General features: G+C 47.9%; 6 protein-coding genes across 6 annotated transcripts; 3 read left to right on the top strand and 3 right to left on the bottom strand.

Moving 5' to 3' along the window:
• Positions 1 to 378: 378 nt before the first annotated feature.
• Positions 379 to 5,787, top strand: BDV37DRAFT_110575 (uncharacterized protein). Its single transcript, XM_032078368.1, has 2 exons — positions 379 to 468; positions 523 to 5,787. The coding sequence occupies exon 2, from the start codon at positions 645 to 647 to the stop codon at positions 5,265 to 5,267; it is 4,623 nt and encodes a 1,540-aa protein (XP_031946585.1). The 5' UTR covers positions 379 to 468; positions 523 to 644; the 3' UTR covers positions 5,268 to 5,787.
• Positions 5,788 to 6,044: 257 nt separating this feature from the next.
• Positions 6,045 to 7,576, bottom strand: BDV37DRAFT_267974 (putative mitochondrial carrier protein; the record flags this gene model as incomplete). The annotated part of the gene is made up of 2 exons (XM_032084100.1): positions 6,045 to 7,469; positions 7,541 to 7,576. 2 exons carry the CDS (start codon positions 7,574 to 7,576, stop codon positions 6,045 to 6,047), a joined length of 1,461 nt encoding a protein of 486 aa, XP_031946584.1.
• Positions 7,577 to 7,903: 327 nt separating this feature from the next.
• BDV37DRAFT_110589 (histone H4) lies at positions 7,904 to 8,947 on the bottom strand. The gene is made up of 3 exons (XM_032078369.1): positions 8,848 to 8,947; positions 8,768 to 8,783; positions 7,904 to 8,571 (listed from the first exon to the last, which is right to left on the bottom strand). The coding sequence occupies exons 2-3, from the start codon at positions 8,775 to 8,777 to the stop codon at positions 8,270 to 8,272; spliced, it is 312 nt and encodes a 103-aa protein (XP_031946583.1). The 5' UTR covers positions 8,778 to 8,783; positions 8,848 to 8,947; the 3' UTR covers positions 7,904 to 8,269.
• A 1,279-nt stretch (positions 8,948 to 10,226) lies between these two features.
• BDV37DRAFT_110427 (protein phosphatase regulator GAC1) lies at positions 10,227 to 12,782 on the bottom strand. The gene has a single exon (XM_032078366.1). It carries the CDS (start codon positions 12,424 to 12,426, stop codon positions 10,348 to 10,350), a length of 2,079 nt encoding a protein of 692 aa, XP_031946582.1. The 5' UTR covers positions 12,427 to 12,782; the 3' UTR covers positions 10,227 to 10,347.
• Positions 12,783 to 20,771: 7,989 nt separating this feature from the next.
• On the top strand, positions 20,772 to 22,232 carry BDV37DRAFT_267971 (uncharacterized protein; the record flags this gene model as incomplete). The annotated part of the gene is made up of 7 exons (XM_032084099.1): positions 20,772 to 20,946; positions 21,054 to 21,120; positions 21,153 to 21,426; positions 21,574 to 21,674; positions 21,794 to 21,893; positions 21,948 to 21,994; positions 22,052 to 22,232. 7 exons carry the CDS (start codon positions 20,772 to 20,774, stop codon positions 22,230 to 22,232), a joined length of 945 nt encoding a protein of 314 aa, XP_031946581.1.
• Positions 22,233 to 22,834: 602 nt separating this feature from the next.
• On the top strand, positions 22,835 to 23,820 carry BDV37DRAFT_237074 (uncharacterized protein; the record flags this gene model as incomplete). Its single annotated transcript, XM_032080679.1, has 2 exons — positions 22,835 to 23,020; positions 23,091 to 23,820. A coding segment is annotated over exon 2 (250 nt), but the record flags the coding sequence as incomplete, so codon positions are not given.
• Positions 23,821 to 23,954: the final 134 nt, after the last annotated feature.

Here is a 23,954-nt window from a genome sequence, read left to right as displayed (position 1 = left end):
GTCTCTGTGTCAACGTTGCTAAATTACTACTATTTTCTATTTGTCGTTTTTGAAAATTTCTCCTCTGACGTGGTTGTGCAGACACAGCTCCCAACAGTCAACAACTTTGCATTGCATGTTAGCCACAGTGGGCTGTGGCGGAGTACATGCAAGTTGTCCGGTCATTCTTTAAAAAATCAGAAAGAAAGAAAGAAATTCACCGCTTTTAAGTACTTCGCTATCCTGGATATTATTGCATCACTATCTCCCCTCGTATAGAAAAGAGGTCGACGAGTTTCTTTTGGCAAAACTATCTTCTCTCTGCTTTGCCTGCTCTTCCTTTGGTGCTTATTCTGTCCCACCAATAGAACCCCCCCAACCCAATTAATATCTATTTTTGCCTCGTTTTACTATACGCCCTCAGAAATGCTGATATGGGTTTAATGGTTGCTGGCCAATTTTTTCTAATCTCGGTGATATGATTTGAAGGTAGGTAAATCTCGGCTCTCATACCGCACTTAGGTGTAATGCTTACATCGTTAGCGGTTATATTAGAAGCAGTGATCATTATTTAGCCGGGATGATTCCATGGCCACACTTTATTTCACCCACGGTTGGATTATTAGTCTTCGGACTGGAGCTGGAAATTTGACTCAGGTAGCACCATGGTGTCGCACAAGTCTGAGAGTGGCCGAATACCGCGGTTAAAGGACCTTGCCTACCAGTCGCGAAACGCACCCTTGCCTGTTATCAATGCATCGACGAGAGTCTCTAGTTCCTCAATTTCTATATCATCAGCGCTGCGCATTGCAAGGCCCACAAACATTAAGACCGGGTCCAACAAGGGATCATCTTTTTCCGACGCTGATTTACGTCATCCTGTAGCACCATCGAAGCCCTCTGGAATACTATCTACGCACAATGCCCGCTCGTTGTTGCCTCCGCGAGCAGCTACGCATCCATTGCCTTCAGTAGCTCATTCTACTCCAAGTGTGTTAAATACAGAGAGAGGACCACCGCCACGGGTGAACACTGAGACGCCTTCCAACTCACTGGCTCAACAGCCTATCCGTGGTAAACCACGGAATGTTCTTCGGAGGAAGGCACCGACTATTGGGCAACACACTGGGAATAACAAGTCAACTACCGAGGGTATAAAGACAGAAAAACTAAATGTTATGATCCCAGATACTATTCATCCGGGCCAAGCCATGGGTGGAAGTTCACCACCCCGAAAGAGTCAAACCGGGTCGATAGAGGAAACAGTTTCATCATACACACCTCAGGATACAACCGTGGGAAGACCTCCCGAACAGCAGGTTCACAATGGACCAAAGGAGCTTGCAAGTCTACGAACTACTCTCAATACGCAAAACCTACCTCCTCCAACTCCTATATTTGCCTCGGCCAGTAGTCCGTCAACAAGATACTCTGGCTCCCCGGGCATGTGGAGTAGGACATCAACACCCACATCCTTGTCCTCCTATTCCCCAGGAATTGTACAGCCAGTTAAGGCCGTACCCCGTATCAGACAACCAAGCCCATCCCAAACCAGACTTCCTGTCTCGTCGCGGGGGGTGCAACAAACATCACAAGATCATTCAGTCCATCCGAGAGCTAACAAGTCCCCTGGTTCCGTCCCAGAGCCGAGCGCAACCTCTTCTTGTAAAAGACGAAGTCAGGATTTTGCAGCGAAAGGACTGATAGCCGATACTTCCACTGTTTCCGACAGCCTTTTCTCCCGAAAAGCAGTCGCCAAATCTTGTCTCCCGAGAAAGACACAAGAGAAGGCTGATACAGAGTCAGGCTCCGTAAGCCAAGAGAACTCCCAAGCTATTCGACCACATGAGAGCACTGAAAGTAATGCCACGTACATACCAGCACGGCCGAGTAGAGAGGGAACAGATAGGTTGCAGGTGGAGCCATCACCCGTGGTCCGAAGTAACCTGTCACCTGATATAGTGTCAAGCCACAACAGACGTCCGTCAAAGGAAAGCTCATTCACTTCTGAGAGGCTTGCATTAGGCTCCGTTAAATCGGCGTCAACTTCAGTAGATTCACTACAGTCGAGAAGTTCTTCTCAGCTGCCTTCTCGTCTGTCACCTGAGCTTTCAAGAAAAAGCCCCCGGGCCTCAACAAGAGAAACAGAGGCGCGGCAGACGCCTCAGACCCCGGCAAGCCCATCCAAGATTCGAAGATTTGGGCTGTTCACGAAAAGGTCCAAGCCTGAATTGGAAGCAAAATCGTCCGAAGGAGGTCGTGCGACTCGCAAAGGTCCGTCTGCGGGAACGGGGCACGAAGGATACGGCAAATACGCACAACGCGGTCGAAGGGCAAGCGCCACCAGTAGCGGGTCTAGGGCAAGATCTACCAGCACGGTGAGAAGTGCATCTAGATCTGTTTCTAGTAAAGGAAGCATGAACAGTCGTCCAGACATGGAACTCGATGATTTCTTGCTTGATCGTCTCGAGCCTGTCTTTATCAATGGTGGAGGTGTTGACGGTGCGACATTGGCTCGAACACAGAGTGAGCAAAGCTCAAGCGGTCTTAGTACAAGCTCTGTAACGAGCCTATCCCAGAAGGCCGCAGCCCCAAAGTCTTACGGCTACTCCACTGAGTCGTTGACGTCTTCGACCGATACCATTGGCAAATTCAAGAGCCTTAGTCGAGAAACTAAGCCAGAAAATAATGTGTTGGCAGCTCCTGCATCTATCCACCAGCCAAAGATTCTCAATGCTGAGAACCTAGAGAAGCCAATATCGAGCTCGAATGTCGACTCCGAGAGACCCATGCCTGTACCACAGGTCCGTACAATTAGCTCTGGGCAATCCCGTCCAGGTGCTAGGGGTTCACCAAATTCTGTGAAGACGAATGGAGCGACGAATCAGTCAAATAAGTCACCCAAGAAAGGATTAGGTCTAAAGTGGAATTTTTTCCAGAAAAGCCACGACACTAAACATGCGGAGAGCGAAACTCCACTCCCACCTCCCCATCGTGTCCAAGCTAAGGTCTCGCTAGCAGCAGCAGCTCACCGGCCTATTGCACATTATGCCTTGGTTGATGCTGACACTGAAAGCTTGAACGATATTATACGGAATGTTCAGGATTCACCACCAACCGAGGAAGAAAAGCCAGATACTCCAGTGGAGATCCCAGCGGCCTTGAATATTAGGAAGCCCAGCGAATCTATTTTGCTGCCGTCCCCTCCTAAGTTGAACAGCGAATTCAAGGCCTCTACGAAGGTCTTCTTCAATAAGGATCAGGTGCCTCCCAGCTCCCCAAATCTAGCAGAACCCATGGAAGAGCAGCGCCCAACACGCCTCGCATCAGTTGGTCGGATTCCACGTGTAGTCTCGAGAAGAGACAGGCAGCACCGACCAGCTTTGCAATCTTTCTCAAGACCATTCAGTATGGCCGATTCTCCTTCGATCGCAGCCCCGGTGGCGACTACGCTATCTGACTTCTCACCGCCGGGCTTGCCCGCGCTGGAGGCTCAATCAGGGGTGTATCATGGGAATCCGTCAGGCTTTGGCTTTGATTTTACTCAACCATTTGGCGACCCTATGAGCCGTAGTGTTTTGGACTTTATTGCTGGGCCTTACTCTTCGGACCAATTCTTGACATTCTATCCTAGGAAGGAGTCAACGACGACCATAACAAGTTCAAGTGGCTCTGAGAGCCTAGCGGCGGTCACGGCTGTTATCCCGGAGCCTGAGTCCGCTTTAACTGAAGATGAAGTGTGGGGAGAATATGATGACCTCATTGATCATGTTCTCTCTCCTGAAACTGCGAGGCCTCTTTGCCCAGGTAATTCAGCGGCGGATGAGAAGTTTGAACTGGCCGCCATGGCAAGTAGAGCTCTTCAGGCTGAACTCAGTGGGTTCTCCGATCTCCAGGCCTTTCCCACAGCTGTTGAGAATCCGGCTGTAGCACTCACTCCGGCATCTCCAACTTCAAGCAGTGGGTCTTTCCACCTGAGGCGATCCAAGATTGCCCCGACTCTACACTCGTCACTTGTGCCTTCTAGTCAACCTTCGTTTAGTGACATAATCGCCTGCTACCACAATGATGGAAGTGTAGAAAATCTGCATGAAGAGAATCTGAACAATTTGTCAACTCCATCCCTGTCCATTGAGCAGCAGTCCAGCTTCCTCACATCACCTTCTCTAAATCCCTCACCAAGCTTCGAAACCTGTCGGCAACGGAATACAATTCTGTTTGATATTGCTGAGCGTGATCGGGAGGGGCCGACAGCGCAAACCAACATCAGATCCGGATCACTCATGACCAGTCGATGGTTGTCCTTCGGAAGGGTTCTATTCAGTCCTGCTCATAATCATATCAAAAATGGAGAGGAAGAGCGGATTCTAGTAGTGGATGGACTAGGAAACGATGACTGGTCGTTTTACTGTGCTTTGACATATCCTAATGCTGAGGTGTACAACCTGAACGATGCACCGACTCCGACGGGATCCAAACATCCAGACGCCTGGCAGCCACCATCCAACCACCACACTATCCACCATGCAAACCTTGAGTATCGGTTCCCGTTCCCTAAACGATACTTCACAGTGGCTGTTCTGCGCTTCCCCGCAGCATGCTCCGAACATGTTCAAGACAATATCATCTCAGAGTGCAAGCGTGTGCTGCGCCCGGGGGGCTACATGGAGATGAGCCTACTCGATCTCGACATGGTGAACATGGGAATTCGCACCCGAAAAGCTGTCAGAAACCTGAAGGAGAGGACATACCTAACAGACCCCAGTATCAGCCTCAAGCCTTCAAGCGACAGCATACAACGCCTGCTGGGACGACACGGGTTCGACAACCTACGACGCTGTATAGTACGGATTCCAGTCGCAGGGGTGATTGTAAGATCATCAGCCTCATCCTCATCCACATCATCATCGAACCCGTCCACATTAGCAGTGACAGCCACATCCTCAACCGCACTGTCACACCCCTCCAATTCATCGATAGGCGCCCAGACAAAAGCCCATAGCAAATCATCCTCCAACGACACTGACCTATCCCTCGGCGACCTCCTTTCGGACCCTTCCCCTTCGCCTTCAAACGACGAATCCATCCGAAAAATAGTCGCCAGAGTCGGTCGCTGGTGGTACACAAGATGCTATGAGATACCAGTCCTGGCGAACGGTGATGCAGGCCTCAGTATCTGGTCTGATAGGAAGGTACTCCGCGAATGCCAGAAGCGAGGCACCGGGTTCCGCCTCTTGACTGCATATGCACAGAAACCGAGCGAGAAACGCAGAACAGCAAGCGTTTAGATGAAAATGCTTGCTGCACATGAAACCTCATGATACATAACGATAAATTGACGATTTATGAATGAACTACTATATTCTCATTAATATCCTACGAACTGATATGACGGTTTTTCAATTGTCACGAATATTACCGATAATTTACTACGCATACCGGCAACGGTCAGAGGAAGACAAAAACAGATTGTTATGATACCTTTTATTTTGGTTTTGTTTTATGTTCCGGTTCTCTTTCAGGTACAGACGGTTTACGATGTTCGAAGATTTGGCATATGTGCATATTATCCTTCTGTCTGAGGACTGTGTGTTCTGCTTGCATACCTGGAGGCTGTCTGAACATTTATGATTGATTTGTTTGTCTAGCGTCTTTACCTCCTGTTTTATGTATGATCTTTCTTGACGAACTATTCTGCGTTCCTGTTATTGGTTTGATGTAACGCTTCTTTTCACTGAACTGCCTGGAGCAGGGATAACCATGATAATAATCAACCACTATACAACAATAATCACTTTACCTAGTAAGCGTGTATCGATAACCTGATAAACCAGTCATACGACGAGGGACCATTAGTATGAAGGAATACCTCGTGCACGATAGACGCATATACTGTATACTTCCATGTTGCTACTCAATACTATTATTACAGTGACATCGAGAAATATATATGTCAAGACACATTGACATGAACACGCATTTTAACACCAAATTGACTTCGCAACACAACTACAATCTCGCTGAACGTCATCAAAATGCACAAAAATGTAAGATACAGGATGGTGCTACTCCCTTCCATACCTCTCCTTCTCCCAAAACCAATGGTATAAGCTCCTCCACTCGGTCGCTTCATCTTCCACATAATCTCCCACCAACTCTGCCGTCTCGTTTCCCTCCGGCAGGCCAAGTGTTGGGGGAACGGGGCCGCTAGAACTCATTTCAATAGTTACATTGCCCGCATTGTGATCAAGAACGCTGGCATCTGTATCCTTGACTTTTTCAGCGAGGTCGCGGGCACCTTCTCGGGCAGCTTCGGCCCATTCCTCCGCTTGCTGGCGGGCTCGCTCGATCAATTCATCCGGTGTAGGGTATTGTCGAGAAGCGACGAGGAGAAGATAGTAGCTCTGTACAATGATGGAGTATACTGCGTCCTTTGCGAGCATGGTGAACCCGTGGGAGAAGAAGCCTTTGAGTACTTCGCCTGGTAGGCCTGCGTAGAGAGCTTGGATACCTTCCGTACGAGCTATACTAACCACATTGGAAATGGTGGACGGCATCAATGACAATCCATCATCAGAGTCGTCTTTCTCTCCACTATGAGTTGAAGGGGTGGCGCTCGAGCCGGTGACTTGGGCTCGAGTCTTAGCCATTGAAATCGGATATGTTATTGACGATGCCGCTGACTTGCTGATAGCAGCTAGCAGAAAGGTTGCAGCCGCCGACGGTTTTCCGCGCTTATTCCGGGGAATGAAACTATATTTCAAGAATTCATTTAGGAAGAATGTAATGGACGGATTCAGCGTAAGGATAAGAGAAGCCGAATAACCCGACCAGAACCCTTTGATCCCCTTCTCAGATCGAATCTGAGCAGCTATATCTCTAGTACTAGACGAAGATTTAGAGGTCTGCTTTCGCGCCACGATATTAGCCAACGGCGTCGTGAACAGCTTGGCGAACGCGCCCGCCAAAACACCGACGGCTAGCTCGTCCAATATAGGTAGGACAACATGCTTCCCGCCTTTCCGGGCGGGACCGTACCGGGCGTTAATCCTCCGCTGTCTGAAGAATCCGTATGCTAGGAAGAATAGGAACGAGTCGGCTACGGTTTTGACTGTGTCTTGGGCAAGACCAGTGTACAAGCTTCCGAGTCCTTCTTTGGCGTAGATCTTGCGTACTGCGTCGAGAATATTGGTGTAATCTTCCTCGTTTTCTTCATTACTGTCCTCCGTATCTTTGTCTCGACCTTCTGTCTTCTCCTCTTCACCCTTGCCTTCAGTCTTCGTTGTCTTTTTGGGGTTGCGTTGGTTTTGTGTTTGCAGCCGGGCAATGATAAGACTCAACGGGTACGTAGCGACATTTGAGATAGCCGCTCCAACAGCACCAGCTACTGCATTTCCGAGAGCTGGAAGAGCTGGGCCACGGAGGGCGGCTGTTTTCCAGTCTTTGTTCGGTCGGGGTTCTTCATATCGCTGGTAAAGGGAGTAGGTATCCTGTAGTTCAATGCCGACGGTATTAGAAAGTAGGATTCCGTGAGAAGTAAACAAGGACAGCGACAACATACCAGCTCAGGGTTATATGACACCTCGTACTCGGGCATTTTGTCTAGCGAAAATTGCAGCGTCAGGAAAACCTGTCAAAGTGGGGAATTATAGTACATGTAAAGGTCGATGATAGTGCTCAAGTCGTGGATTGCGGGATCAGAATCGAATACAGGGCGGCTGAGTATGGGCTCATATCGAATAGATATGAAGTAGAAATGGATAAAATTCGTTATCATGCAACATCCAGATGATTAGTATGCAGAGGTCTTCTCGTTGGACATCGGCCGAGGTTCAAAAGCCCTGGTTTGGGGATAACGTCACGTCATGCTCACGTGTGGCCCGTGCATGCAACGGTCGCGGCATGTGATCCTGAATGTAAACTGTGAACCTTCAGGCTCTACTCTCTGTCTACAAGATGTGATTCAAAAGAAAATGTTACTAGATAGTTGGATTGTTATTCCAATGAGTCTACAAAAAGTTCAACCCATTGCTCCCTCCAAACAAAACCGTACCAAACCCGATAGATACCTTCCTTCTGAACAAAAAAGCAAGCCGACCGTCCCAAAACCCCATACCCAGTGGTAATCATGATTCAGATTCCGTGAAAAACAAAATTGATTAGCAAGTATCACACCGTAAAGCGCTCATCACCTCCGTCCATTCGAGCCAGCGAGAATCGGTCATGTGACGACAGTCACCATTGCACGTTGGACGAGGAACAAAACAGAAAGGACTCGAAGGCGAGGAAATTAGCCACCGAAACCGTAGAGAGTGCGGCCTTGGCGCTTGAGGGCGTAGACCACGTCCAGCGAGGTGACGGTCTTGCGTTTGGCGTGCTCAGTGTAGGTGACGGCATCACGAATGACGGACTCGAGGAAGGACTTGAGAACACCACGGGTCTCCTCATATATCATGGCAGAGATACGCTTGACACCACCACGGCGAGCGAGACGACGGATGGCAGGCTTGGTGATACCCTGGATGTTGTCACGCAAGATCTTGCGGTGACGCTTGGCGCCGCCCTTGCCGAGACCCTTGCCACCTTTACCGCCTAAATTGGACGGATGTCAGTAAGAGTTAATGATGGATGGGTGTAGAGTAGGCTAGGGAGTGTCCATAGGTAGGATGTTGGATGCAAGGCAGCGAGTGCCTCAGGCTAGCACATGACATCACGTGCCATCGGGAGTGCATCATCAACCTGGATGCTGACGACGCTGATGGAGAGAGAACGACAGGAAAGTACTTACGTCCAGACATGTTGTTTAAAGTTCAAGATGGATGAAAAGAGATAAAAATCGATGAGATAGAGATGGAAATGGTGAGTTGTAGGATGATAGGACGCGACGCGTTGCGGACCAGTTGCTGAAATCAGAGGTTGCAAGAAAAAGGGAAAAGACCGTCAGAAAAGGCCTTGTAACGAGAGGGGCTATAGCTTATATAGCTTTTCCGGGCGGGCGGCAAGGGAAAGGGTGATTTCGCCCTAGAATTTCACACAGGGTTAATGACTAATCATAGGAGGATGCCCTGGGACAGTCAAAAGCAATGCAGAATGTTGATTGGCGGGTAGCGGGGGTGAAAAAGGGCGTTATGAACGACCGCTTTCAAGCCCGTGTTTTTGGGCGTTCGTTGTTTTGGCGCATTACCTGCTGGAACGCGGGCCCGAGGGGCGGGTCGCTATCACGTGACGATAACGTCGGATATCTCAACCTCATCAAATACGATAGTTTTTCAGAATATCTTGTACTCATGATTCTCCACAAAAGGCAAGGCAAAGCAATTATTATATGTTTGCAATACCCAGAGAAATAATTTAAAGTTTCAATTTCTTACACCCACGACTTTCTGGGGATGAATGAAACCCAGATTTCATACCTGACATTCTCCTTGCGGGTCGCCTACATACCTACTCCAGTGAGGACGCGCCACGGCCGACATTTACCAAACCATGTGTACAACTTCAATCCGCAAGGTGAACTATTTAGTCATATTACGTTGTATTAGCCTAGTAACACCCACTGTAAGTCAGAGAGCTTCGGAAGTGCTATTCGCCAGATACCATCGAAAACTTGTAGCTCATGTCAGAACTATTCTTAATCTGACTGTAAACCTGTATTGTATCTGTCATACATCCTTCCGCTATCGCATATCATACCAAGGCGCCTTTAGAAAAAGAAAAGAAAAGGAACTCTGGAGGGGAGTTGGACGAAATTGTGCGATCAAACCCCGTACAACGCTCAAGTAGAATCAATGATAATTAACAATATGCTAAATGCAATCGACATCTTTTAACGACATCCTCGTGCGGGTGCCTTATCATGGGAAACGCTCTCAATAAATGCTGCCGACCGATAGATTACTAGAGACACATAACTTCATGATCATGAGGAGGAAGAATAAGATAAGCATAAAAGATAAAAACTGACACATGGGCGAGAGCATACAAATCGAGGTACCAACACCATGTGACGATGACTTTTATGCCCCTTCAGTGGAAAAAAGCTGGCGCAAGAAGTGGGAACTCGCGGTTTATTACCATCGCAAAGGCCATTCTTCGAGCTTCCATACCATGAAAAGGGCACAACCATAATAAAGATAAAAGAGGTATCGCAAAGGTCAGATTAAAGGTTGCAATAGAAATGACACATCTCATACTGCACGATACATCGTAAGTATCAACATCGGAAAGAAGATGATCATTCAATGTCGTATCTGATGGACGGAAGCAGTATGTTGTTGGATATTAGTAGATGTTATCTTAGATGACGAAACGTCCAACTCGTCATACGTGTAAGACGGAATATAATTCGTCATTAGGGCGCAGATTCATTCATCCTTGAATAACTGCTGGTCTTTGTGTTTCCTTGAGGAAAGTGCTTTGCATGGGCTCGATATATGGATAACTGTGTGGGGTGGGTGAAGAATTGCGAGAGCTGCCACCAGTAGCTGTGTCCATCTTGGGAGACGCTGTTGGTGACGATTCAGAGGAAGACTTATCCAAGCTTGGTATGGGACGAGTGTTGTGGGAAGGGCTCGAAGAACCGAAGAAGCAATATCGGTCAACAAGCTCCTTATACACGGAGGACTCTCGATGGGGCTTGCTTGATAATAAAGTGGATGGCTTCGATTGTTCAGCCTGAGGTTGGCTTCTTGGCTGTGGGTGACTGTCGTCCAGAGGCCGATCGACAATCGCACCTCGTCCCTTGACTGGGCTGTACCTTTCGGCCCCTGGTGGGGAACCTTCAGACTTTGCCCGAGCAGTGAGAGTGGTCCGGTCGTGCGCTGACTTTGTGCGCATCGCAGCATTTAACGATGCTTCAAAGTCATAACGACTACCAAATATCTGGGAAGACTGCCTGTCACGACGCGTAGGAGCCACCGCATCGTCATCATGTGATTTGACTCCATAGGCGGGCCGATCCTTAGTACCTCGCGTGTTACGGTCAAAGGAAAGATAGTCTTTCATACTCGAAAAGTCATCGAAAGACGGAGACTTTCTTTGATTGTTGGCGTTAGAACCAGCAAAGGTCTTGCTCCGAGGAAGGGGAGCGCGAGACACTGAGATCGGCTTGACAAGCAGACCATGAGGGTCGGGCTTCGATGTAGGAATCCTAAGGAAGGTAACCTGATAATTCATTGCCCGGTTGTTATCCCAGAATTCCTGTCCATTGACGTAGTAACGAACGCAAAGGAACATGGTCTTCTTTTCTAGGTTTGCCTGCTCGTCCAGCTTGATACTGAAGCAAAATCGGTCATATCCATCATTAATCTGCTTACGGCGAACATCGTCACTGTATTCTGCAATAACTTCAGAGATCGTCTTCCAATGATCGAATGTGAAACGAGCTGCGACATGTTTGTGGAAGGCTAGATTAGCAACTGCAACCACACCAACTAAGGTGTTCTTGTCCGACGACAAAAACAGACGTTCAAGCCGAACTCGTTGATGAGCTCGGGTTGAAACATCCCTAGGGAAGTTTGGGAGTCTAATGTCCCATTCATAGGAAGTCATGTCCGGCTGATCTTTGTTGAACGGAAAACCGCCTTCAGATTCATAGTCGTCTACTGGGGATCCGCCAGCACTCACAGCCTGGGGTTTATCCAACTGCAAAAAGTGCCTGATGTGCTCTAGCTGGGCATCAAAGTGAACGGCCTTAGCGTATGTTGGTGTCCCAGGCATGCTCGACGGGCGCCGTCGCGCTGAAGGCGGGCGGAGAGCCGGTCTAACGAGCTCCCCCGACTTCTTACGCACCATGGGTTGTTTCGCCCGCGGGTCGTCATCTCCATCGCTCTCATCGGGGGAGCTCGTCACTGCCTCTTCTTGCTTTAGATCGATGGCGTGCTCTGTTATTGAGCGTGAATGGGAAATTTTGCGCGCTTCCTTGGAAAGAGGTGGATGAGACTGCTTCTTAGTAGGATTAGTTGTTTGTGTTACGCTTGACGATGGCTTCCTCTCCTGGGTTTCTCGCTCCGGAGAGGAAACGCGCCTCTGCTCTATAGACCTCACGGCTACCTCCAACTCCTGCAGGCAAAGCCCCTCCTTGTGACCGTACGTAGACTCTTCATCACTAGAGTTCGGGGCAGACTCTGGAGGAGAGATCATCGCCCCAGGAGGGATAAGAGCGTCACTTCGTGGAGGTGGCGATTGCCTGATGGTAGCATGAGAATCTATTGTCTGCTTGGACTTCCGCACATTTTCTGGGGTTGGGAATGTGAACGATTTGCTGGTTGATGGGCTTCTGCGGTGTCTGCGCACGTAGGCCGTGGAAGAGTAAGACCGAGACAGGCGTGGTCGTCCCGCCGGCGGGTCAACCAAGGTAGGTGAAGTGGGACAGGACTGAGATTCCGGCTCAATGTTCTCAATATGCTGCGCGAAAGGCGAAGACTTGAGCGGTGCAGTGTATGGCATCCGGCCGGATTTGTGCGATCAAACACAAGAAGCGATCTAATTGAGCAACAGGGAAACTTTGGCTTCTCTTAGGGTTGTAGATATTAAGAGACGAGGATCTTATACAAGCTAGCCCCGTCAATACGATCTTTTGGATGCGTTAGTACAGTGTGTGGTAGTGGAAAGCAATGCTGAAGCATGAGGTTGAAGCTGAGCACAACGGTGGCGACAGATTTACATATAGCCAGTCCTACAGAACCAGTGAATCGAAATCAAGGTAGAAATGTTGACTTCGAGAAAGATCGGCACACGACAAGGTGGGAAAATGCGAAAGAAATGGTGAATAACAAACCACAAGAAGGAGCGTTGGACATCAGTCCCGTACTCGGGAAATAGAGGCAAAGACGGACGTATCACAACACCCCATCACTCCCTGTGGTGATACAAAAGGACTCGCAAAGAACGGGATTCGAGAAAATCACCGGCGTAACAATCGCTGTGGCATGACAAGGGGAATGGTGCCATAGAAGGAGATTGCATCATGATTCGATGAACAGATGTGTACATACCTTGAAAGCTCGACATCTAGTGAGATGAAACAAAGAAAAAAGAAAACGTAAGATAATCCGAGTGAAGCAATCGCGTTTCAAATGTGAGGCAAAGGAAAGGGGAAACAAGGATAAGATTGGGGAATTATTGAGACTCAACCCCGACGTTGAAAGAGACAGAACGGATGATCAATCATGGAGGGAGAAAGGAAATATATGCGAGATGTGGAGATGATGATGAGAGAGGAGAATGGGGACCGGAGACGGAGCCGCAGTACACAATATATCAAGGCAATGATATGATCGTTGATAAGAAACCTAATGACCGGAGAATTTTGGATTTTTCGACTGTTACTGTTCCTAAGAGTCAAGAGGGGCGAAAACGAAATTAAGTTGAGACAGACGGCGAGGATTTTCTTTTTCTTTTTCTCTTTTTTTGCTTTATCTTTCCTTCCTTCGAATTAATCTTCCATGCCGATTTCTTCTCTTCTTTGTTTAGTGGGTTTAAATTTTTCAACTTTTTTTTTATCAACCCCCTTGATGGCAAAAAATGATATTCAATCGGTTACTCAAGCAATCCACTTTTTAGTGCTTTTTTTTCCTTTTTTTTTTATTTTTCAATTTTTAGTGTTATTTTTACTTTCCCACCATGACCGTCACTATACATGGCGATAAGTTCGTGGCCTAAGGCGAAATGTTTGCCGCCGTACCCGGAAACCGGCCAAAACCAATGGATAACGAGAAGACGAGGAGGTGGTATTAGCGGTAATACACCAACTTAAAATAGGCGATCGAACGGTCTGGGACAGTGGGACGATCCCCCAACAGACCAGTCAGTGCGTTCCGACCCAGTGGGTCGAAGGGCAGAGCTCCAGGTAAATGGAGGGTACTGGATGGTCAGGTTATAGTTCCAGATTCTCACGACATTTGATTTGCCCCCACGATCTCCCGTCGGCCAGACCGCCGTCTAATATTCCTTTAGTCACAGTTTCATGGTGGCTTGCTCTGTGGCAAATCCATAAGGGATCTAATCGGAAGTATATCTACTTCATATGTTTTAGTATAATAGTTATACATCCACCCACTCAATTATTTGTGAATCCTTTTACCCGTCATCCCCGATATCGCATTGTCTTTTCCAGGGTGGCATTTGGTAAAACCCTTGCGGTCGGGCGCCGTATGTGCTGATGATGCATGCCGGTCTATCTGTCTGTCAGGATGTGCATGTGGTTGTCCATAGGAAGGGCAGGTGATCTTCAAGGCTGCATCTCCGGAATGAATAGGGCCTTCTCAATGGCGGAGACTGGATGTGTATATGCATCTCCAATATGCAGGTATATTTACGTACGATGAGTAGTACCTAGCACCCTGACAAAGATCCATCGGTCTGCATGTCTCCGAGGAGGTAGGACGTCCACTAGTGTCACTGCCCAGGAATGTCCTAAATCAGGGAATACGTGGCTCCCTGCAGGTCTAGTTTGTGAATGATGTCGCGATACATATCCGACTCACCTGGTTGAATTCTTAACCTTCTTCTACTGTTCATCATAGCGGGAGGTATTTTCCCTTCTTCCTTGATCTCGGGATCCCCCTAACTTGAGGTGGGGTTTGCTCTGATCCAATATATGTTCCACTGATAAGGAATACCGGTAAAAAGGGTTACCACCCTGGGCAATGCTGTCTTGCTGTTTGCGGCGGTGGCGGGTCAATTTTTGGTTGGGACCAAAGTATCTAGCAGTATATGGGGCCTGACGTGCGATACATTTTACCCTCAATTTTAGTCACCGCACCCTAAAGTATGTCAGTGTCCTATCAGTTCTCCACCCCCCCTCTTCAGCCTGCATTCTCCAGAACCCAATTTAGTGCCGGTATCGTTTTCAGGAGCGACCAATGAAACCCGCGCATGTTCACTCGCGATGGCCCTCAACGGTCTAGATAGAGGCGATGGTCTGAGGCTAGGAGAATATTGTTACTTTACTTATATTAGGACTGCGATTGCTCCCCTTGCTTTGACACACTAGTCGGTAGTAGAGACATATCCCCCATGAATGTTATGCAGATGTAGTCTCGAATCTCCTGACGTACAGCATGCAAACCAATTATCGTGCACTCTGGTGATTGTAAGATTGAACTCCTTTTTCCCTCTTGCGACACTCGGTGTGTTACTTTCGGTCCAAGTGCCATCATTACACCTTAATTTGACGGGAAGGACTGAATCAGTCCTCCTGGAGTTGACACCCACTCGATTAAGGTACATAACGTAGTCGACTCGTTCTTCATTAAACCTTGATTCTCTTGACAAAAACCGACTAAAAGACTAGCGTCGTCCTCCCAACAAGTTATTTCCTTGGAACGTGCAATCATGACATCAGATGTTCTTCCCCAAGGATTTGATTCCAAGCTCAGTCCCTCTCCCTTTGTAGTACTTCGTTTTCCTCTTGTCTTTGATTTTTTTTTCTTGAAAATTTCCATTTCTTCACTTACTTTCGACTGACGTCCGTGCATGCTGTACACAAGAAAATTTTCTTCCTTTGCTTTTTTTTTTTTTGAACACCGATCTCCTCGCGGTCCGGTCTTGGCATGACTCCCGGATAGGCAATTTACTGGTCGGAAGAGTCCCTAGTTGCCGTTCACGGTATATACTGTAGACGGGAACTCTTGACACAACTGGGTGATTCGACCTTCCGTTGTACAGGATAAGTATTGATACTGATATGAAATGAAGTCTTCTACCAATGCAAGTAGTATACACCTAGTCAGTCGTAAGAGTACTCTGGATGGAGGAGATATACAACCAACATTCTGAGCACACCCGGGAAGGATTTTGTTCGCCAATTTCTTTGTCTAAAAATTTTTATATCCACTGCCTTATCATTGGGTCTGTGTAACGTTGGATTGCATGCATCGTTTCGGTACCCACTTTCTTCCATCTAGACCTCTGCCCCATTCCATTGGCATCCCAAGGTACCTACTATCAACACTGGTATACTGCGCCGTATACCTAGTAGCTCCGCTACTCATGCGCCTACATCGGTCGCGACCTAAAATCTCATCCTAAGCTCACTGTGCGCCGTCTGTGCACAAAGTCATAATATATTGTCGTCCTATTTGCATAGCAACTAATGTTTCACAGTGATGGATGAATCCTATAGTCCAGGTTTCACGGCAGTGCTTCTCACCAACCTTTGCTAGGGTGGTCGAATTTTAATTCTCGCTGGCGTCGCGGATATCTCGAGTAATTAATATATACTCAAACCCTATCAATAATACTTTTATAGACGTCGGGAAAATATCTATCTTGGGTAACATTGGTCTCCGACTCGGCAGCGGATTGGCCCTTTGAGACTCAGGTCTCCTTCCGAACTCCCCGATACCGATCGTCTGCGCAATTAGCAGTGACAGCAATGCAGGTAAGGGAAGGTCCTAGAGAGTGCCCAGTGACCACGATGGAATTTATGATCGACTGGCTTATCTAAACCATGAAAGATGCCCTCGAAATTCTGTACACGTTTGACCGTCTATCGCGCAAACTGAGGAAATTCAAACAAGTTTGAGGTCGCCAATTTCCCTTCCCCTGACTGGACGCACCGCCACCCGAAGGAACCTTACATAAATAACGAGTAATAGCATTAACAAATTTACACGATATCACCTCGCAGGAATTTAGATTTTTATGAACTTCTTGTCTGGAAATCAGACTCCACGAACCCAAATAAGTCTGAACATTTCGTTTCGATCAACACCCAAGACGACGAACGACATCCCTATCGTTCAAAGCGCTACTCACCGGCCCCATTTCTAGTCTACGTTGACCTTGAGCGAGTACCTACGCCGTACGACTCGTTAGTTCGTACGCCGTCTCCATGCGGTCCGTCACCGGGGACTTGGGGCCCGAGCGGGAAGTCGGCGACAATTTATCAAAATTTTGCACGCTCGCCCTTTGATCGACAGATACGGTTGTGTTCCAGACCCGTCTTTCCGGAAGTCTGTCTCCCGTATTGCCCAAACATTATATGGGCCCGTTAGAGTTTTCTTGTCTGTTGCCATCACCAACTGCCAGGAAAACCTGAGCGCAGCGGTGAGAATTATTTTCCATAATGCGCACGTCCTTCCCAGAGAGTTTTATCCCTACATCCTCCTTGTTCAACTTAACAGCCTTAGGATCATGCCCGAAGCACGCGATCGCATCCTTTGCTACCTAGTCTTTAGCGGTAAGCACTTTGCGGATGGATCGATGTATGTAGTCCATCCCCCACGCATTGAGCGGAGGGGTTTCCAGTAACAGCGATAGGTTCCGAACTCAAGGTGGAGCGCTCTCTCATGCTTGGATGAAAATGCCCCGTGGGGATTGTTGATAAGGGATTCACTGCGGAGAGCGTGCTGACAGAACCTCCTTACCACCCAGCTCGATATCAAACCGACTTGACTCTCCAACTATGAAGCATTTACAAAGTAGGCGATAGGAATAATCTTCCGATCATTGCGTCCGACAACTTCTAGACAGGCGACGGCTTCGGTGTGGCATTGGCCTTTTTTTTTTTGTGACATCAATATCACCAAACCCCACCCAGAACACTCTATACAATCGCAATCGATGGTCTCGATCGGTCTTGACCTTGTCATGAGGGTTGCGACCATCCATGCGGAGACGCATCGCCTTCGAGGCAAAGCTATCCACCAACGTCCCTAGTCTCTAACCTTGCCAAAATAAAAGGTCTGCAATGGGGAAGATCACTGGCCGTTCACAATGCCTGTCATCGAACAGTGAATGAGGGGGAAATAGCGCATATCTTGACCGGATGAACCCGTGTTACTGAAAAGTGTATCTCAAGATAAACGAAGAGTAGAATCGACTACTGTATACCTTAGGGCTCAGACGTCCGTGCAAGCTCACCGGTCAACCAACCATCGGCCACGGTACCCAGAGCTGGCGTAACGGCCCCATTTAGTGAAGTTAAAGCTTGCTCCAAAGTGCGGCCCCAAATACACTAAGACCTACTAGGAGGACGTATGTCTACGCATAGACAGCGCTAGGGTCTCAGCCAGGCGCCAAAGCCTTAGCATCCGAGTTGAGAAATCTACGGCTATCCGTGTCGGGTTATGAACCCGTAGCTCGCTTTCGCCTTTTGAAACAATGACGCCGGCTATCTGGTTTCCGAAGGTTGCCATAGGAGCAAGTCGCATAGAACATACTAAGTAAGCCAGTCTTGGTTGAGATGCTTGAGGTACTCTGAAGCTATCGGGGTAGGCCCCACCAGGAATTGCCTCTCAATGCATTATACTGCATCCTAGATTTCTGATCATGTAACCCTAACTAATTAACCAGCCATGTTGAACAAACCTATGCTCCTAGCAAAACCTTTATCCCGATATTAATCCCACTGCATATTCAGTTAACGACAAACAAACGCCGCCCAGACTGCAGCAGCTCACATGAACTCTTATCTCCAGAGCATCTCCTCACTCCCCGCCCGATAGACAGCGCGGTCCCCCGATTCCTATTAGCCCGGACCCCCAAAGGCCGTGCCTACCACTGGACCGGGGGTGTAGCTCGCACGGACATTATCTGACTCTCAAGAGTAGCTACGGTGAGCAAGGTAGGTATGTACGTGGGCAGGGCCTGATGAGACGACGGGGATCCGAGCGTTGAAATCCCCTCTCCATCGTATTCCCCCTAGTGTGCATTCCCCTCCTTTCAATGTATGCGATGCAATGTCGACATTATCGCCAATGTCCTGCACTTCCATACCTCAGTAGGTCAAAGTTCCTCCTGGTAAACAGTGCATCGCCCACGTATGCACCAAATACATCTGAATCACCTCCAACTCCAAATCCCCTCATCAGCCTGGCTCCCTGAAACTACTAGTAGGTGTCACAAACACAGCCACGCGGGGTAACAGCTTACATGCTCACCATCATCGCCATTATCATCATCATAATTATCATTGTAGCCTACAACGCATCCTGGAACTGAGTAAGCTCAAGTCGCGACTGCCAACTCATCAATCCTGTTCCCCGCTTTGGGAAGCTTTGTCCTTTGCCCCAGGTCGCTACCCCATACCCCATACCCGTCGTTTGCCGATTAGCACGAAACTCCTTTTTTGGCTTTATGCTCTGCAGCAGCTGGGTGGAGAAGGCGTGTTTGGGAAGGTCTCTGCGATAGGTTGATTAGCTTGCGGGGTAGATAATTTGATGTAGGTTTTGGTAGGGTTTGATTTGTGTGCTTATCGATGGTCTGATATTGTGGTGTGGCTATGATAGGAGAGCACCTGTGGTTCTGGACTTCTTGGGTAGAGAGACCTTGCCATGGTGTGGTCTGGGCAATACGAGGTATCTTTGTGTGGATAGTAGTCTCAAACCTTGGAATTTAGTTCTCTCGCGTGCTTCGTGAATTAACGGTCCAGTCCTTTTAATCTTTCCTTGAGATTTACATTTCACGGAGGATTGACTTTACTCAGAAACTTAAAGCTCTCTGAAGCCATGGCCCATAGCGGTTAACGTATTCGTCGGATCCGAGATATCGCTGTCGAAATGGATAGATGTGATTCATTCGAGAACATTGGAACATTTGGCAAGGTCGCGATACTCGGATGCTCAACGATCATCATTCTATTGTTTCACCCTCTATTCATACTTGACAGGGGTAATTCTGGTACAGATCATAGTTGGTTCATCGCTCTGATTGTGCTTTTCAGAATCCGAGAATAACAATCATATATTGAATAGGTTCATTAGCCACCGATCGAGTTTCGCCTACACTCTCCCTCAAAGACCGTGAGATCGAACCCTATAATGAACCCTTGCATCGAGAGACTGCGAGATGTTACATTGTCCAATTCGTGTTCGAAGCGACCATATATACATTTGCATCAATAGCCAGCATGAACGGAGCAGATCAAGTCTCTTACATCAGTGTGCTCAAACTGGGGTCATTGCGGTCAATATGGAAGAATATCTGGTACGTTCTTCTCTTGCAGCACACAGCGTCGAATGGTTAATAAAATCCTGGAAGTTGGCATCCGCTCCAGCATCCATTGGGCTCTGTGCCCCTAGATGGATTTTTGTTTCAAATACAGAAGAGTGATTGGTCATTCATCCTTGCGAGAGAGTCACCTCAGATATGAATAGTCTGCTTTACCCTGCGATTAGAGGTTCCCTCATGACTCGCCAATGGCAATTTGGAAAATGACTTTACGCTGTGTCTATCAGTGACTTTTCCAGTTGAAGCACGCACGAAGGCAGCTGATTACCTGGAACAATGAGATTCCCCTCTGCCTACCATGCTTACAAGTTAAGAACTGCCCTCATTTCCCGTCCTTGATAATGCGGACTGGTGCTCTGGGATTAGGGGCCATAAATAGGGGAGGTTACTCTAACCCTGAGAGACTGGGTGGTGTCCTCTAGAATGGTCGTTCTTTGTTTCACATTGGAAGCTGGCTGTACAGTCTGCTTCTAAACTAACCAATCGAGTAGTAGTCAACCCAGTGAGAATACCTAGTATTCCCGACAGGGTGAGTCGCGTCCCAGTCAAAATATGTCACGCTGTGTTCGTTACTGAAGCAGTTGGTATCATGTGTTCCGCCTTTCCTCATATTGAGCTGCCTAATAGCAAGTTTTGTTTTGCTCACTTGCAACTTCCCAGACTGCTGTAAGAACAGTACTGGTACTGGAGGTTTCACCAATTTCTGCGCTGTTTCTTCCCCTTGCTTTTACCTTCTCGCAAGTCTTCTTTTGTAGGTCTCGGTGAATAAACCTGTCCTGTCAAAGCCATGAAGTCTTCGCCCCTTGCTTGATCAAGACTGTTGAGCATCCGCCCCAATGGTGTCTCGCGGCCGCTATCGCCGATTATCGTTGCTCTCGGCAATTCTAATCCTATCTCTTGGCTTCTTGGCCTTTTCTAGCCATCATCGCCGTGTGCCAGCCGTGACCTCGTTCAAAGAGCGATACCCTTTGCTCTGGAAACACGTGCATACCTTTAAAGGACGTGGTGGAGGTAAAGCGATGCATTACACATCCCGCACGTTCGTCCTCGTTCCACCATTGGATGATTTCGTCGCATTATGTTTGTTTGTTAACAGCCTCTGAGTTGATATGCTATAGTGTGGTATATACCGACAAATTGGGTGCAGCCAAACCCCCAACCTCGAATTATTATCGAAGCCGCACAGTTGACAATCCAAGCGACTGCCCTTGGCAGAGCATGCCCCATTCACTAATTCCCTTGATCGTCCATCAGACATGGGGCCACCGACAAATCAATACTTTGCCAGAGGATTTGCGGCACAGTGTCGAGAAATGGCTGCAGTTCGTGGTCGAGGGTGAAATGGCATATTTCCTTTGGGAAGATGAGGGCATAGTAGAGTTTATCAACCAATTTACGCCTGAATCCCATGAGCACTATACATCGCTGCCATCAATGGTTGAGAAAACAGACTACTTTCGTATCCTAGTCGCTACATATGTTGGCAGGATCGTAAGTCCTACCATAACAATGCCATATCAATCCCCATCCGACCTTAAACTGACAAGCTGTTAGTATGGGGATCTCGATACTGTGCCACTCAAGTCACCTGCTCAGTGAATCACTTCACAAGATGTTCTGCCATGGACAGATCTCGAGACTAGATTCGTCTATAATTCTACGAAGCCCGTCAGGGCGATTTTCGGCATTGAAGCTGATTGTCTGCCCGCTGACCGCACATGCTGGCGCATGGGCTATCCGTATTCAATCTAGCTAACTCGGTGGTCATTTGCCTCGACACGAGATCATCCTCTTCTACGCCGATATCTTGAAAACTCGCTCACCAATTGCAGAAAATTGCAAATATCTACGGGGGGAGCCTAAAAACATCAGCCGCTCGTGCTGAACAACAAGCTCTTGACCCTTTGACTTTAACGGGCCCGGAGGCCATCACTTACGCTGCTCAGGGATGGCTCAATGTCTCCGCTGGGTTGAGGTAAAATACCCTGACTGGTTTATTAGACGGCGGGAAGGCCAAGCTAGTGGACGATGTGTTAATACTTCCCATTACTAGTTTTAGGTGAGTCTTTGTCAGAAGGAAAGGTAAGCAAGGGACTTACTGACAAAACATTTACAGTCCCGGTAGAGGAAAGTACGACAACATGGGCTCTAAACCCATCACAGATCCCACAGCACTAGTGCACCATCATGGCCAAGGGTCATGGAAGAAATTCAACCTCGTCACCGAGGTTGGTAAAATTTGTCGCACAGTGTTTGGTCTTTGTGAGAGTTGGTCGAAGATACAGAGCACAACGTGAGACAGACTTCCCACCTTTCTTTATTCTTCCTCCCTTCGGCTTGTCAGGAAGTTCTGACCCATGCGCTCAAGTTGGCTCAACTTGATCGGTTCAGGAACCTGTGTAATCTGTTACACTGTCATATAACTCACGTAGCTTTAAGGGCTGCACAAGGCCCAGAAAGTGCACTTTACGTCCATGGGATACTTACTAAATTAATACTTATACTAGGACTATCTGATCATAGCCTGGAAGCAAGATTCCGGGATCTTTCCACCCCCAACTTAGTGAGGAGCGTATGCACACAGGGCTTTTCGATGCGTCTAGGCCCCTGAGGTTGTAAACTATTCGAGAGTGCTGAGCCAAATCGACTCTCCTTTCTCTAGATAGAATTATATTACCTGGTCCTGCCCGTGATCAGCTTGCACGATATTCCTTATTTGATTATCTCAAACTAAGTTACTTCTGATCATGTACATGGCTCTATTGCCAGCATGCATCTTGAAAACTGAACATGAGTAAGAGGGTAAAAGAAAGTAACTTTTCGAGATCAGGAACACTAGGTTGGTACTATAAGGATCGTCTTGAACAAGCCACATGGCCATGTAATTATGATTGGCTGATTTTTTACATCGATCGTTGCCTTTGATGTTTTGCCCCCACTTTTGGACGCCTGAACGTACCAGCATTGTAGACACCGTCCATATCACCAAACGAAGCTTACACAGCTAAATCTCCAAGAAGAGCTACTCTTCTGCCCTCAGCTACCAGAACATCCTCAACTTGAACCTGAAATTATATCACCTGAGGTAGAAGACCAAATCCAGCCCCCTTCCCAGTCTCAAGCCATTACTAATGCGGCCTCTAATCAACTACTAGTAGCCCAATCAAGCCTCTGGATTACGTTACATAGAGGTGGCCGCCTTAGGGCCACGCAAAAATGTTAGACTGGCTGAAGGCCCTATTTACGAAAAAGGAAGAGTCGACCGCGCCCTCGCGAAGAGCCAAGAGGGCAACGAAACGCGCGAGAAAGGCGCGGGCGAAACGACGGGCTGAGCTGGAAGAGGAACTCAGACGTAGGAGGATGGGAGATGGAAAAGTTCCCTTCTTTATGGGTTCTGTGATACCCGTCTTATGGGGCACGCCGGGCCAGAGTGTTGAGAAGCAGCATGATCGGAATACTGTTGTGAGGTAGAGTTGAATCAACTAAATTTCTGGACTCGGGACTTGATTAGGGTGGCCAGGATAGCATATATCACAATATCCTGAGAACTTGGATAATAACGATTAAATACAGAGGGAACTGTAGTGCTGCTTGGTGGAGGACCAAGATCTGATTGACAAGAAGCATGGGATTCTGAAGATAGGGTCGAAATTACTGAGAGCCATAGGATGGAGGCCCCAGGGAGGGTTATTTTGCAAGCTGTTGATTATTTGCACTATTAACAATACATTGTCCTCTAATACAGGCACTATGTATAGTCTGGGCCATGACTCTGTTAGTCGCAGTCTTATCATAATGACAACTGTCATCTTTCGGCTCTTTATTAGTGACTGTATATACTACTATTGTGCGGGGACCGGCCGAATAAGTTTGGGATCGAGGTTTGATATAACTTACTGTAACTTTCATGGTGCCGTTAGCCTATGGGGCTACAGTGTCGGAAGCTACTCTTTGTTAGCTGTCCTCCCTACGGTCGTAGATAAATCAAAGCCAACACGGGCTTGGTTCTTGTAGACCTT

The sequence above is a fragment of the Aspergillus pseudonomiae genome (genome assembly GCF_009193645.1).
Source record: "Aspergillus pseudonomiae strain CBS 119388 unplaced genomic scaffold BDV37scaffold_3, whole genome shotgun sequence".
NCBI classification, from domain to species: domain Eukaryota; kingdom Fungi; phylum Ascomycota; class Eurotiomycetes; order Eurotiales; family Aspergillaceae; genus Aspergillus; species Aspergillus pseudonomiae.
The sequence above is the reverse complement of the archived record's forward strand: the minus strand, read 5'-3'. Positions and strand labels throughout refer to the sequence as shown.